Source organism: Xenopus laevis, chromosome 3L, assembly GCF_017654675.1.
Source record: "Xenopus laevis strain J_2021 chromosome 3L, Xenopus_laevis_v10.1, whole genome shotgun sequence".
In the NCBI taxonomy this organism is placed as follows: domain Eukaryota; kingdom Metazoa; phylum Chordata; class Amphibia; order Anura; family Pipidae; genus Xenopus; species Xenopus laevis.
In genome coordinates this window covers 37,525,359-37,538,076 of record NC_054375.1, presented here as the reverse complement: position 1 = coordinate 37,538,076, position 12,718 = coordinate 37,525,359, and the positions used below count along the sequence as shown (strand labels likewise).

The following is a 12,718-nucleotide window of genomic DNA, read 5'->3' as shown; positions in this document are numbered from 1 at the left end:
TTATAAACCGTGAGTTCTGATGTCATTTCTGTCACATGACTCACTGAACTTGTGTATTATAATAAATGAAGTACCCCCAGTTGCAAAATATGAGGATATTAGATATTAGAGGCCGTCGGCCTCGTACTTTTATAGGGTCATGAAACTCCTTGGTAACTTATAATATCCTTATATTTTACAAGAGAGGGTACTTTATTCACTATATATATAGATAGATATAAATTGTAATATGAAAATGCCTGAAAGTAAGATAGTTTAGTAAGATAGTTAAGGTAAAGGAACAAAAAGGTGATGGTTATTTATATGAGATCCCCTTAAGTATCTATAGAGAGATTACCTAAATGGCCACAAAGAACAAAATTAAGTTGCAATAAAGTTTATTGAAAAAAATCAGAAGCCACAGATACACAGCCAATGAAAAGGTTTCTTCTGCTAGCCAATAAGTGAAAGGAAAGGGAAAATCTTGCAGATGATGTCAGCCTGCTCCCATGTGAGAAACGCTCCTCCCCCCTGGAAACTTTCTTGGATTCCTCTGTGAGAACTGCAGCTATTATAGTGAGTTTTAAACAGCATATTCAGCCACATAAATACATAATCATTATATACCACATATTTCATAATCAGGGGAACATCAGGCCCGGAATTGTGGAAAGGCTACCAAGGCCTGGGCCTAGGGCTGCAGAATTTTAGGGGGCGGCATGCTGCCCAACCACACCCACATTGATTCAAAAACCCTGGGGATGTGCTGGAGATTCAATAATTTTTTTTAATTCCCATGCGCCAATCCCCATTGCTCCTGTCCAGATGATAGAAATTTTCACGAATAAAGGGGAGAGGACAGGGGTGACGAACAGCAGTGGGCCTAGGGGAGCCCACTACGTAAATCCGGCTCTGGGGAACATAATCTGCCATTATTTGGGTAGCTATGAGAGAAGGTGGGCAACCGTAAGGCACAAGTACTGTACATGAATAGCATAAATGAGCACGACAGCTCTGACCATTTTTGCACAACCACAATAATGGTCGTAATTGAGCCCTCTTGTGTTATAAGAAAGCTCCTGCTCTATTAAGCCCTCCTTACCCTAACAGTCTCAGTTTCTTTTCCATTCTATTCTCTAAGCAAAGGGATAACAGTTCAATCCTGAGGTTATATTTCTACTGTTATTAACGGTATATAGACCCGCTGGAGCCTGTCTGCCATTCAAACCACTGCTTGGTTGCTTAGGTACATGGGACCCTTATCAACAGTTTCAATTATAAACTGTAGACCTCCTTGACGAAAAAATAACCAAATGGAAACAGGCATCCAGTAAGTCTTAGTGTACTGCTATCTCTATCAAATAGATGGGAAATGCAAAGTGCATTGGTCCATTCCAACGAACTCCACTCTAAAACTGTTTCTTGACTAGTGACTGTAAGCTCTGTTAGTAGCAGTAAAATGTATAAAGAATGTTTAATGCCATTTAATATATTTAATAAATGTTCATGGGAAATTTGCTTCTGATTTTCTTTAATGGCACAATAACGTTTCCTTGATAATTTGGTGGGAATTATATCATGGCTACTGAGAGGACCTACAATGGCAGCTGCACTGTGTTGCTGTGCCCTGTGATTTACTGTGACATATTTGCATTGCAGATGGTGGTTGGCTTTGGTGCGATTGCTAGACTTGCTCTGACACTGCAGACTTAGTGAATCTCATTGACTACACTGGTTATGCGATACTCATTATGACATCATAGTTGCAGAAGATGATTGGCTCCTCCCTTCCGCAAGATGCATTGTGACCTCACAAAGCTGTAAAAGGTATCCAGAAGCTCTGACACTCAGACCATCATTCTGTTACCTGCAGAGGATAAAGCAACAACCTCTGTGTTTAACAGACTTTTTTTGAAAAACTACTAAAATGAAAATGACAAGTTTTATCATCTTTTTAATTCTAAGTAATTTGACATCGTTGTTATTGCTGAACTTCTTCCCATTTTTTCAAACACGGATGTTTCGAGGGAAATACAAGAACAAGTCAGTTGGTAATGATTCCAATCTGCTGTTTGGCAAATATTCTGGAGGAACACAAAGTCAGTTGGAAGAAACAGTAAGTAGCAAAATTCTTTATATTAGCAAGGCCGGAGCAGAGGGGCACTAAATATAGTTATATACATGGATCTGTTGCAGCAACACATGAAACATTTCTATTATACCCTAGACTACCCATTGAGTGGTTTTATATATACACATCCTATTCTTTGCTACGTTTCAGTTGGTCTCTTTGCTTATCTTAGTTTCTGAACTATTTCCTCTCCAGTTCTGTTACATTCTATCTTGCAATTTAAAATGCTGTCACTGACCCCCACAGCCAAAACAAATATTGCTCTATGAGTCTATGGCTTTAGCTTTACTTTTCCTGCTGTTCCTCTTGCAGTCTTTTATTGAAGCTGCAGACCCAGTGAATCAGCTCAGGATATATGTTGAAAGACGGACCCGAGATGCCTCCAAGTATGAAGGACTGCCTATAAATCCACAGCCGTCAGTAGAGGAACCACATAAAGAAAAGACTTATGACGAAAAGGAGATTGACTTAATCACTATGCGCAAGTGGCTGGATAGCGGCATTATCACACTATGGTACGAGCCTCAGATAACATTAGAGCTTGAAAAGGAATACAATCAAATGGAGGCCGACCTGGGAATGTTAAAGAAGTACAAAAGCCGAGAAGAGTACCTTGAGAAATGTCCCATGCGCTACATGAAATCTCCCAACCTGTTTGAAATCTACGCTAGAGAAACGTTGAACCCAATTAAAGAATTTCAGCTCTACATGGAAAAAGTCAAAAACAGCAGTACGTCTTTAAGAAACGGAGCAGAATCAATCGCTTATTTAATTATGGCTGTCCTTTTACAAGTGCTATTTTATCATTAGCCATATTTTGTTTTTTTAAATCTGCTTCCACTCTCTGTCCCATGGGAATATCCTGTAATACTCTTATTTATCTCTATTTTCTATCAAAATAAAAGTGAATTATCTGCACATGTGATTCTTGTTTTATGTTTTTGTATTAAGAAAAAGTATATCCTTATAATTCTTTTTATATCCAGCAATTGATTTGTTATGGCCTATTTACTAATTATACAAAAAGAGGGGGTTGTGGGAGCGCTCAAAAGGCTAAGTTAAAATATATTTAAGTATAATGGAAGTGCTATTTTTCAATGCACATTCCCTGGTCCCCTGTCTGTTATTGGATGAAAACCCAGATTATCCAGCGCAGATCACTGTGTCAAGAAATACCTTCAGTGACATCTGCCATTGACTTCTACATAACCTCGACTGGTTTGAGATGACATGTTTATGTATTTTTAGCAGCTTTGGGGTATAATAAATCTCAAAAAAAAAAACAGCTTTTATTTCTCCACAAAAAAATTGAGTTTTCCCGCTAAAAAACACAATCAGAAAAAAATTTGATGTTAAATAAATGGGCCCCTGTGTGTTTATATTGTCATCTGTGGTTACAGCCAGGGCTTCCTTTTCAGGGAGAGGGGGACTGTCATCCCAGCGAATTCTTGATCCAAAGGGGGAACCAGCCGCATATTGGATTTTTTTACAAATTGCATACATTTCATATAAAGCAGTGTTAATGCTGATGCAAATTGTGTAGCTTCTGTAACTTGCGTAACTTGTGTATTGAGATAGGCAGAGCAGTGTGACAGGGGCAGGCAGGTGGGAAGAGCTTAAACTCAGGGAAAACTCCACTGACCCCCGATGAACTGAATGATTTATTAGCACACAAATAAGTCATTTTATATGATCTTCTTATTATAGAGAAACATCCGCTGTTTATATTGAGATACATTTACTGAATAATTTGAGAATCTCCTTCTCTCCAGGAGTAGTTATTGGCTTCGGATACAACGTACTAGCCACAGAGAAGCACAGAGATTACATGATGCAATTAGGGTTGCCACCTGGCCGGTAAAACAGCAAGAATATAGGAAGGCCGGTAAAGGTGGTAACCCTCGATGCAATATATACACAGAACTAATAAGTGGTGAATGGATTGGCACAAACCGGATCACACTCCAAAAATAAATGTAGTAAATAAAAGTCTTTTTTTTGAATAAACATTATTCAGCCTATGACTAAGTGCCCCTATGGCACGAAACGCGCAAGGCCTCTGTCGTGATGTTTTTGTTCCAATAAAATACTTTTTTTACTACATCTATTTTTGGAGTGTGATCCGGTTTGTGCCAGCCCATTCACCGCTTATTTGTTATATTACCTTCCTGAGCTGAAAGTTTGGGGTTTGTGCACCCGGATCCCCGTTTGTTTAGGTAAGTTAACCCCAACATCACTGCTTAATGTGCTGACACTGAACATTTTTTTCTCTCTCTCTCTCTCTCTATATATATACTGATTCATGTGGCAGTGTCGTTTTGAGATTTTTCTGAATTTTTCATGAATTTTTCTCCTCAAAATGGTTTCACCCACTGGAAGTGCAACAGCACTCTCGATAGGGAAAAGTATTTTTTTCTAAGAAAAGAGTCCTACATAATAGACAGGCCCCTACACTGGGAGGATGCCATGTTGGAGCACATAATGAGTGTCTGTCTATGTCTGATGCATATTTATATGGAGTGGGCAGCCTGGGGCACCCACTTATTAAGTTTGTATACCAAAACATGGCCACCTACGTTTCTTTGAAACATACCATTGTCCCCCCCCCCGTCTGGAGTGTGGGAATGTTTTCAGGTGATAGGTGGCTTTTAATATCGTCAATATCTTTTGTTCACCTTTAAATTAACTGTTAGTATGATGTAGAGAGTGATATTCTGAGACAATTTGCAATTGGTTTTCACTTTTTATTATGTGTGGTTTTTGAGTTATTTAGTGTTTTATTCAGCAGCTCTCCAGTTTGCAATGTCAGCAGTCTGGTTGCTAGTATCCAAATTACCCTAACAACCCTGCACTGATTTGAATAAGAGACTGGAATATGAATAGGAGAGAGTCTGAATAGAAAGGGGTGTAATGAAAAGTAACAATAACAATAAATGTGTAGCCTCACAGAGCATTTGTTTTTAGATGGGGTCAGTGACCCCTATTTGAAAGCTGGAAAGAATCAGAAGAGGAAGGGAAATCATCCAAAAATTAAATAAATAATGAAGACCAATTGAAAAGTTGCTTACAATTGGCCATTCTATAACATACTAAATGTTAACTTGAAGGTGAACCAGCAAAGAGTAATTGCACCTTGCAGTAAAATGTCTGCTGTATCTGTGGCATGGAGCAAACCACAAGACAATATTTGCTGAATTGGACGCTAATGCATGGTTTAACCATATATGAATACAGACAAGTGTAGGGAGTGTGTAAAGGCACAAGTACTGTAAATGAATAGCATAAATGAGCACGACCGCTCTGACCATTTTTGCACAACCACAACCATGGTCGTAATTGAGCCCTCTTGTGTTATAAAAAAGCTCCTGCTCTATTAAGCCCTCCCTACCCTAACAGTCTTGGTTTCTTTTCCATTCTATTCTCTATGCAAAGGGATAATAGTTCAATCCTGAGGTTATATTTCTACTGTTATTAACGGTATATAGACCCCCTGGAGCCTGTCTGCCATTCAAACCACTGCTTGGTTGCTTAGGTACATGGGACCCCTAACAACAGTTTCAATTATACACTGTAGACCTCCTTGACGAAAAAATAACCAAATGGAAACAGGCATCCAGTAAGTCTTAGTGTACTGCTATCTCTATCAAATAGATGGGAAATGCAAAGTGCATTGGTCCATTCCAACCTAACTCCACTCTAAAACTGTTTCTTGACTAGTGACTGTAAGCTCTATTAGTAGCAATAAAATGTATAAAGAACTTTTAATGCCATTTAATATATTTAATGAATGTTCATGGGAAATTTGCTTCTGATTGCATTTTCTTTAATAGCACAATAACGTTTCCTTCATAATTTGGTGGGAATTCTATAACTCATGGCTACTGAGAGGACCTACAATGGCAGCTGCACTGTGTTGCTGTGCCCTGTGATTTACTGTGACATATTTGCATTGCAGATGGTGGTTGGCTTTGGTGCGATTGCTAGACTTGCTCTGACACTGCAGACTTAGTGAATCTCATTGACTACACTGGTTATGCGATACTCACTGTGACATCATAGTTGCAGAAGATGATTGGCTCCTCCCTTCCGCAAGATGCATTGTGACCTCACAAAGCTGTAAAAGGTATCCAGAAGCTCTGACACTCAGACCATCATTCTGTTACCTGCAGAGGCTAAAGCAACAACCTCTGTGTTTAACAGACTTTTTTTGAAAAACTACTAAAATGAAAATGACAAGTTTTATCATCTTTTTAATTCTAAGTAATTTGACATCGTTGTTATTGCTGAACTTCTTCCCATTTTTTCAAACACGGATGTTTCGAGGGAAATACAAGAACAAGTCAGTTGGTAATGATTCCAATCTGCTGTTTGGCAAATATTCTGGAGGAACACAAAGTCAGTTGGAAGAAACAGTAAGTAGCAAAATTCTTTATATTAGCAAGGCCGGAGCAGAGGGGCACTAAATATAGTTATATACATGGATCTGTTGCAGCAACACATGAAACATTTCTATTATACCCTAGACTACCCATTGAGTGGTTTTATATATACACATCCTATTCTTTGCTACGTTTCAGTTGGTCTCTTTGCTTATCTTAGTTTCTGAACTATTTCCTCTCCAGTTCTGTTACATTCTATCTTGCAATTTAAAATACTGTCACTGACCCCCACAGCCAAAACAAATATTGCTCTATGAGTCTATGGCTTTAGCTTTATTTTTCCTGCTGTTCCTCTTGCAGTCTTTTATTGAAGCAGCAGACCCAGTGAATCAGCTCAGGATATATGTAGAAAGACGGACCCGAGATGCCTCCAAGTATGAAGGACTGCCTATAAATCCACAGCCGTCAGTAGAGGAACCACATAAAGAAAAGACTTATGACGAAAAGGAGATTGACTTAATCACTATGCGCAAGTGGCTGGATAGCGGCATTATCACACTATGGTACGAGCCTCAGATAACATTAGAGCTTGAAAAGGAATACAATCAAATGGAGGCCGACCTGGGAATGTTAAAGAAGTACAAAAGCCGAGAAGAGTACCTTGAGAAATGTCCCATGCGCTACATGAAATCTCCAAACCTGTTTGAAATCTACGCTAGAGAAACGTTGAACCCAATTAAAGAATTTCAGCTCTACATGGAAAAAGTCGAAAACAGCAGTACGTCTTTAAGAAATGGAGCAGAATCAATCGCTTATTTAATTATGGCTGTCCTTTTACAAGTGCTATTTTATCATTATTAGCCATATTTTGTTTTTTAAATCTGCTTCCACTCTCTGTCCATTGGGAATATCCTGTAATACTTTTATTTCTCTCTATTTTCTATCAAAATAAAAGTGAATTATCTGCACATGTGATTCTTGTTTTACTGTATGTGTTTGTATTAAGAAAAAGTCTATCCTTATAATTCTTTTTATATCCAGCAATTGATTTGTTATGGGGAGGCCTATTTACTAATTATACAAAACGAGGGGGTTGTGGGAGCACTCAAAAGGCTAAGTTAAAATATATTTAAGTATAATGGAAGTGCTATTTTTCAATGCACATTCCCTGGTCCCCTGTCTTTTATTGGATGAAAACCCAGATTATCCAGCGCAGATCACTGTGTCAAGAAATACCTTCAGTGACATCTGCCATTGACTTCTACATAACCTCGACAGGTTTGAGATGACATGTTTATGTATTTTTAGCAGCTTTGGGGTATAATAAATCTCAAAAAAAAATTGAGCTTTTATTTCTCCACAAAAAAATTGAGTTGTTCCGCTAAAAAACACAATCAGAAAAAAATTTGATGTTAAATAAATGGGCCCCTGTGTGTTTATATTGTCATCTGTGGTTACAGCCAGGGCTTCCTTTTCAGGAAGAGGGGGACTGTCATCCCAGCGAATTCTTGATCCAAAGGGGGAACCAGCCGCATATTTTTTTTACAAATTGCATACATTTCATATAAAGCAGTGTTAATGCTGATGCAAATTGTGTAGCTTCTGTAACTTGCGTAACTTGTGTATTGAGATAGGCAGAGCAGTGTGACAGGGGCAGACAGGTGGGAAGAGCTTAAACTCAGGGAAAACTCCACTGACCCCCCAATGAACTGAATGATTTATTAGCACACAAATAAGTCATTTTATATGAACTTCTTATTATAGAGGAACATCCGCTGTTTATATTGAGATACATTTACTGAATAATTTGAGAATCTCCTTCTCTCCAGGAGTAGTTATCGGCTTCGGATACAACGTACTAGCCACAGAGAAGCACAGAGATTACATGATGCAATTAGGGTTGCCACCTGGCCAGTAAAACAGCAAGAATATATGAAGGCCGGTATTTTTTTCCAGAAAAGGTGGAAACCCTCGATGCAATATATACACAGAACTAATAAGTGGTGAATGGGCTGGCACAAACCGGATCACACTCCAAAAATAAATGTAGTAAAAAAAAGTATTTTATTGGAACAAAAACATCACGATAGAGGCCTTGCGCGTTTCGTGCCATAGGGGCACTTAGTCATAGGCTGAATAATGTGTATTCCAAAAAAATACTTTTTTTTACTACTATTTTTGGAGTGTGATCTGGTTTGTGCCAGCCCATTCACCGCTTATTTGTTATATTACCTCCCTGAGCTGAAAGTTTGGGGTTTGTGCACCCGGATCCTCTGTTTGTTTGGGTAAGTTAACCCTAACATCACTGCTTAATGTGCTGACACTGAACATTTTTCTCTCTCTCTCTATATACTGATTCATGTGGCAGTGTCGTTTTGAGATTTTTCCGTGGTTTCATGAATTTTTCTCCTTAAAATGGTTTCACCCACTGGCATACCTCCCAACATTTTGGAAATCAAAAGAGGGACAAAAAGTTGTGCTGCGCAAATTTTTGTGGCCACGCCCATTTTTGTGGCCACACCCCCTAATTACCATGTTCATTTTACAAATTGTAAATAAGTAACACACACATACAAACACACATACAGACAGATACACACACACACAGTGAAACGCATACATACAGTGACACACACATACCAGTGGGGATGTGCTGCTCTCACACACACATGTAACACTGCTCTCACACACACACACAGTCCATCTCCGCTGTAGCACCGCCCACTGATGTCACAGGCCGGGATGCAACTTACCCCTGTCCCACGGCAAATCTGTCGGACGTACCTTCCCAGGCGTTAGGCGATACGGTTGCGAGAGGCCGGTGATAGGCCCACACTCCCCGGCCTGGCTTACTCAGTCCCCGGATGTGACGCTCCCGAGTGTCTTACTGGGAATGACCAACCCTCGCCATGAAGGGCCTGAGTCCATCTGCGCAACCGAACCCACTGTCACCCACAACAGCCAATCAGCATCCGGCTTTGAGCGCTAGGGAGTCACCGATAGGCTGAATTGAGAGGTTCGGCACTGTGAGCGAAGTCACAGCAACTTCCCTATGGCAGTTACACCCCGCCCCCCGGCGGACACAATATCCGGTAATTGCGCTTCTCTCTGGCCCTTCCGCCGCCGGTTACAGTTGCCACAAGCTTTCACACCCTCAGATAGCGTGTGCGCCGCCATGTTTGTTATCGTATATAACAAAGGCCATCGTGCCATCGCCGCCTCCCCTCCGCCGCTGCTGGCGGGATGCGGGACAAATGAGTCCACTATCCGGGACAGCGGGACAGACACCCAAAAACGGGACTGTCCCGCGGAAAACGGGACGGTTGGGGGGTATGCCCACTGGAAGTGCAACAGTACTCTGGATGGGGAAAACTATTTTTTTCTAAGAAAAGAGTCCTATATAATAGGCAGGCCCCTACACTGGGAGGATGACATGGAGCTTATAATGAGTGTCTGTCTATCTCTGATGCATATTTATATGGAGTGGGCAACCTGGGGCACCCACTTATTAAGTATGTGTACCAAAACATGGCCACCTACGTATCTTTGAAACATACCATTTCCCCCCCCCCCCGAAGTGTGGGAATGTTTTCAGGTGATAGGTGCCTTTTAATATCGGCAATATCTTTAAGGGTTGTTGACCTTTAAATTAACTTTTAGTATGACGTAGAGAGTGATATTCGGAGACAATTTGCAAATGGTTTTCATTTTTTATTATTTGTGGTTTTTGAGTTATTTAGCTTTTTATTCAGCAGCTCCCCAGTTTGCAATGTCAGCAGTCTGGTTGCTAGTATCCAAATTACCCTAGCAACCCTGCACTGATTTGAATAAGAGACTGGAATCTGAATAGGAGAGGCCTGACTAGAAAGGGGAGTAATGAATGGGTTCAGTGACCCCCATTTTGGTTTCAGTGAACCCCATTTGAAGGCTGGAAAGAATCCGAAGAGGAAGGGACATCATCCAAAAATAATTAATGAAGACCAATTGAAAAGTTGCTTACAATTGGCCGTTCTATAACATACTTAACGTTAGGTGAAAACAGCAAAGAGTAATTGCACCTTGCAGTAAAATGTCTGCTGTATCTGTGGCATGGAGCAAACCACTAGACAATATTTTCTGAATTGGTCGCTAATGTAAGGTTTAAACATATATGACTAGATTTATCCCCACTGGTTAGACTTAGGGTGCCCCTGGAGCTCAGTGATTTCTAGTTAATTCGTATTCCACACATTGTTAGCGATATTAAAACGTAGCTCGTGTCGCCACACACAATACAAAAAAAATATTTGCGGCGTCCCGCTTTTTTCACAGTGAACGCGCGACATCACGAGCTCGACATTAGCCAATAGCAGCCGTCGTTCATTACGATTTCCGGTGCGCGTCATCGGAAGCGTTACCGTCTCAAGGCTTTTGTGACGTAAGAAAGAGCAGCTGCTACTTCCCTCTCCTCTAGATAAAACGGGGCGAGAGAGAGCGCGACGAGCTGTGTTTGCGTTTCAATGAGTAGCGGCGACATGGATACCACGCAGCTGTGCAAGTTGTTTATCGGAGGCCTGAACGTGCAGACCACAGAAGAGGGCCTACGGCAGCACTTCGAGACCTACGGGCAATTGACGGATTGCGTTGTGGTGATCAACCCACAGACCAAGCGCTCTCGCTGTTTCGGTTTCGTAACCTACTCGAGCGCTGCAGAAGCTGACGCAGCTGTGGAGGCCTCGCCGCACGTGGTTGATGGGAACAACGTTGAACTAAAGCGGGCCGTATCCAGGGAAGATTCCGCCAGGCCGGGGGCGCACGCTAAAGTGAAAAAGCTCTTTGTTGGCGGCCTGAAAGAAGAGGTCGGCGAGAGTGATTTGCTCGAGCACTTCTCCCAGTTCGGCCCCGTGGAGAAAGTAGAGGTCATCGCCGATAAATTGACCGGCAAGAAACGCGGCTTCGGCTTTGTCTACTTCAACAGCCACGACTCCGCCGACAAGGCCGCGGTGGTCAAGTTCCACTCCGTCAACGGGCACCGCGTGGAGGTAAAAAAGGCCGTCCCTAAAGAAGAACTTTCTCAGGGTTCCAACAGATCCTTCCGCGGTGGCAGAGGCGGGAGAGGCCGTGGCGGCGGCGGACCCCCCCGAGATTACAATGGTATATCCGGCAGTGGCGGCAATCCTGCTTTTGGCGGAGGTTATGGCGGCGGCTATGGGGGCGGTAACCAGGGTTACAGCTCTTACGGAGGAGGCTATGCCGAGCCCAGCGATTACGGCAATGGCTACAACAGTTTCGGAAACTACAGCCAGCACCAGTCCTCGTATGGGCCAATGAAGGGAGCGGGCAGCGGCAACTGGAACCGTCCAAACACATCAGGCCCCTACCGCGGAGGATATGGCGGAGGAGGAGGTTATGGCGGCGGCAGCTCTTATGGCGGCGGCTCCTTCTGATAAGTTCATGACTTTGGCGCGTAGAGGTGGAAATGATCCACACACGACAACACCGATTAACTCGAACTTCTTTCATATTTTTCTTGTGTGTTTTGGGCTCTGATTGTTTTTATACTATTGTAACCTGAGACCTAGAGCGGGAAACTGACAATGGCCCCTTGTGGAACCCGTATTTCTCCCCACGCCCATCCTGGTTTTTTGTTTTTTTTCTTTTTGGCCGGTCTATGTGGCGGCTGCGATGAAACAGTAACTCCTTGTACCTTTTTTTTGTTTTTACTTTTTAAATAAATCGGTTTATTACCCACCTTTGTTCCCCTAGCATCTTCACTTTTATTTTGTCTTCTGCTCTTGAACCAATTAAAATGTTACCGTTTGCCAAGTGTCTTTCCTGTCTTTAAAGGGCAAGTAAAGGCCCAATCACTAGCCTGTGTCACTACTAATAGGCTCCCCCTGTGAATTCTCTACCGCCATTTTACTTCCTTTTCCCAGTGGGTCTTGGCGCAAAGTTAAAGGGATTCTGTTTTAGGATGTAGTTTTTATTTCTAAATTGCATTGCAAATAGTTAACGCTACAATATAACATTTTATTCCTGAACTAGTGTGGTTTTTTTTTTCCAGTTGTAATATTTGTGTAGGCGGCCATCTTAGGTCATTTTGCCTGGTCATGTGCTTTCAGAAAGAGCCAGCGCTTTAAAGATGAATTCAACCTATAATAAAAAAAACTCTACCCTACCCTGGGTATACCCCCCCCCCCCACCAAATGCCCCTAATTGTTTTAATCACCCATGCATGCAGATTCAGGCC

The 12,718-nt window shown here is 41.7% G+C and overlaps 3 protein-coding genes across 3 annotated transcripts; all 3 read left to right on the top strand.

Annotated features, from left to right (window-relative positions):
* The first annotated feature begins 1,463 nt into the window (after window positions 1–1,463).
* Window positions 1,464–3,017, top strand: LOC108705307. The gene is made up of 2 exons (XM_018242138.2): window positions 1,464–2,095; window positions 2,423–3,017. The coding sequence occupies exons 1-2, from the start codon at window positions 1,907–1,909 to the stop codon at window positions 2,918–2,920; spliced, it is 687 nt and encodes a 228-aa protein (XP_018097627.2). The 5' UTR covers window positions 1,464–1,906; the 3' UTR covers window positions 2,921–3,017.
* Window positions 3,018–6,281: 3,264 nt separating this feature from the next.
* On the top strand, window positions 6,282–7,576 carry LOC121401443. The gene is made up of 2 exons (XM_041586141.1): window positions 6,282–6,522; window positions 6,850–7,576. Exons 1-2 carry the CDS (start codon window positions 6,334–6,336, stop codon window positions 7,348–7,350), a joined length of 690 nt encoding a protein of 229 aa, XP_041442075.1. The 5' UTR covers window positions 6,282–6,333; the 3' UTR covers window positions 7,351–7,576.
* A 3,406-nt stretch (window positions 7,577–10,982) lies between these two features.
* hnrnpa0.L (heterogeneous nuclear ribonucleoprotein A0 L homeolog) lies at window positions 10,983–12,509 on the top strand. Its single transcript, NM_001088945.1, is given in 1 exon segment — window positions 10,983–12,509. A coding segment is annotated over 1 exon segment (927 nt). The 5' UTR covers window positions 10,983–10,988; the 3' UTR covers window positions 11,916–12,509.
* Window positions 12,510–12,718: the final 209 nt, after the last annotated feature.

Excerpts from the sequence above, each read along its gene's own strand:
- LOC108705307 (XM_018242138.2), top strand. The coding sequence starts at position 1,907 with ATGAAAATGACAAGTTTTATCATCTTTTTAATTCTAAGTAATTTGACA. Across the intron at positions 2,096-2,422 it reads AAAGTCAGTTGGAAGAAACA|TCTTTTATTGAAGCTGCAGA; the intron begins GTAAGTAGCAAA and ends TTCCTCTTGCAG.
- LOC121401443 (XM_041586141.1), top strand. The coding sequence starts at position 6,334 with ATGAAAATGACAAGTTTTATCATCTTTTTAATTCTAAGTAATTTGACA. Across the intron at positions 6,523-6,849 it reads AAAGTCAGTTGGAAGAAACA|TCTTTTATTGAAGCAGCAGA; the intron begins GTAAGTAGCAAA and ends TTCCTCTTGCAG.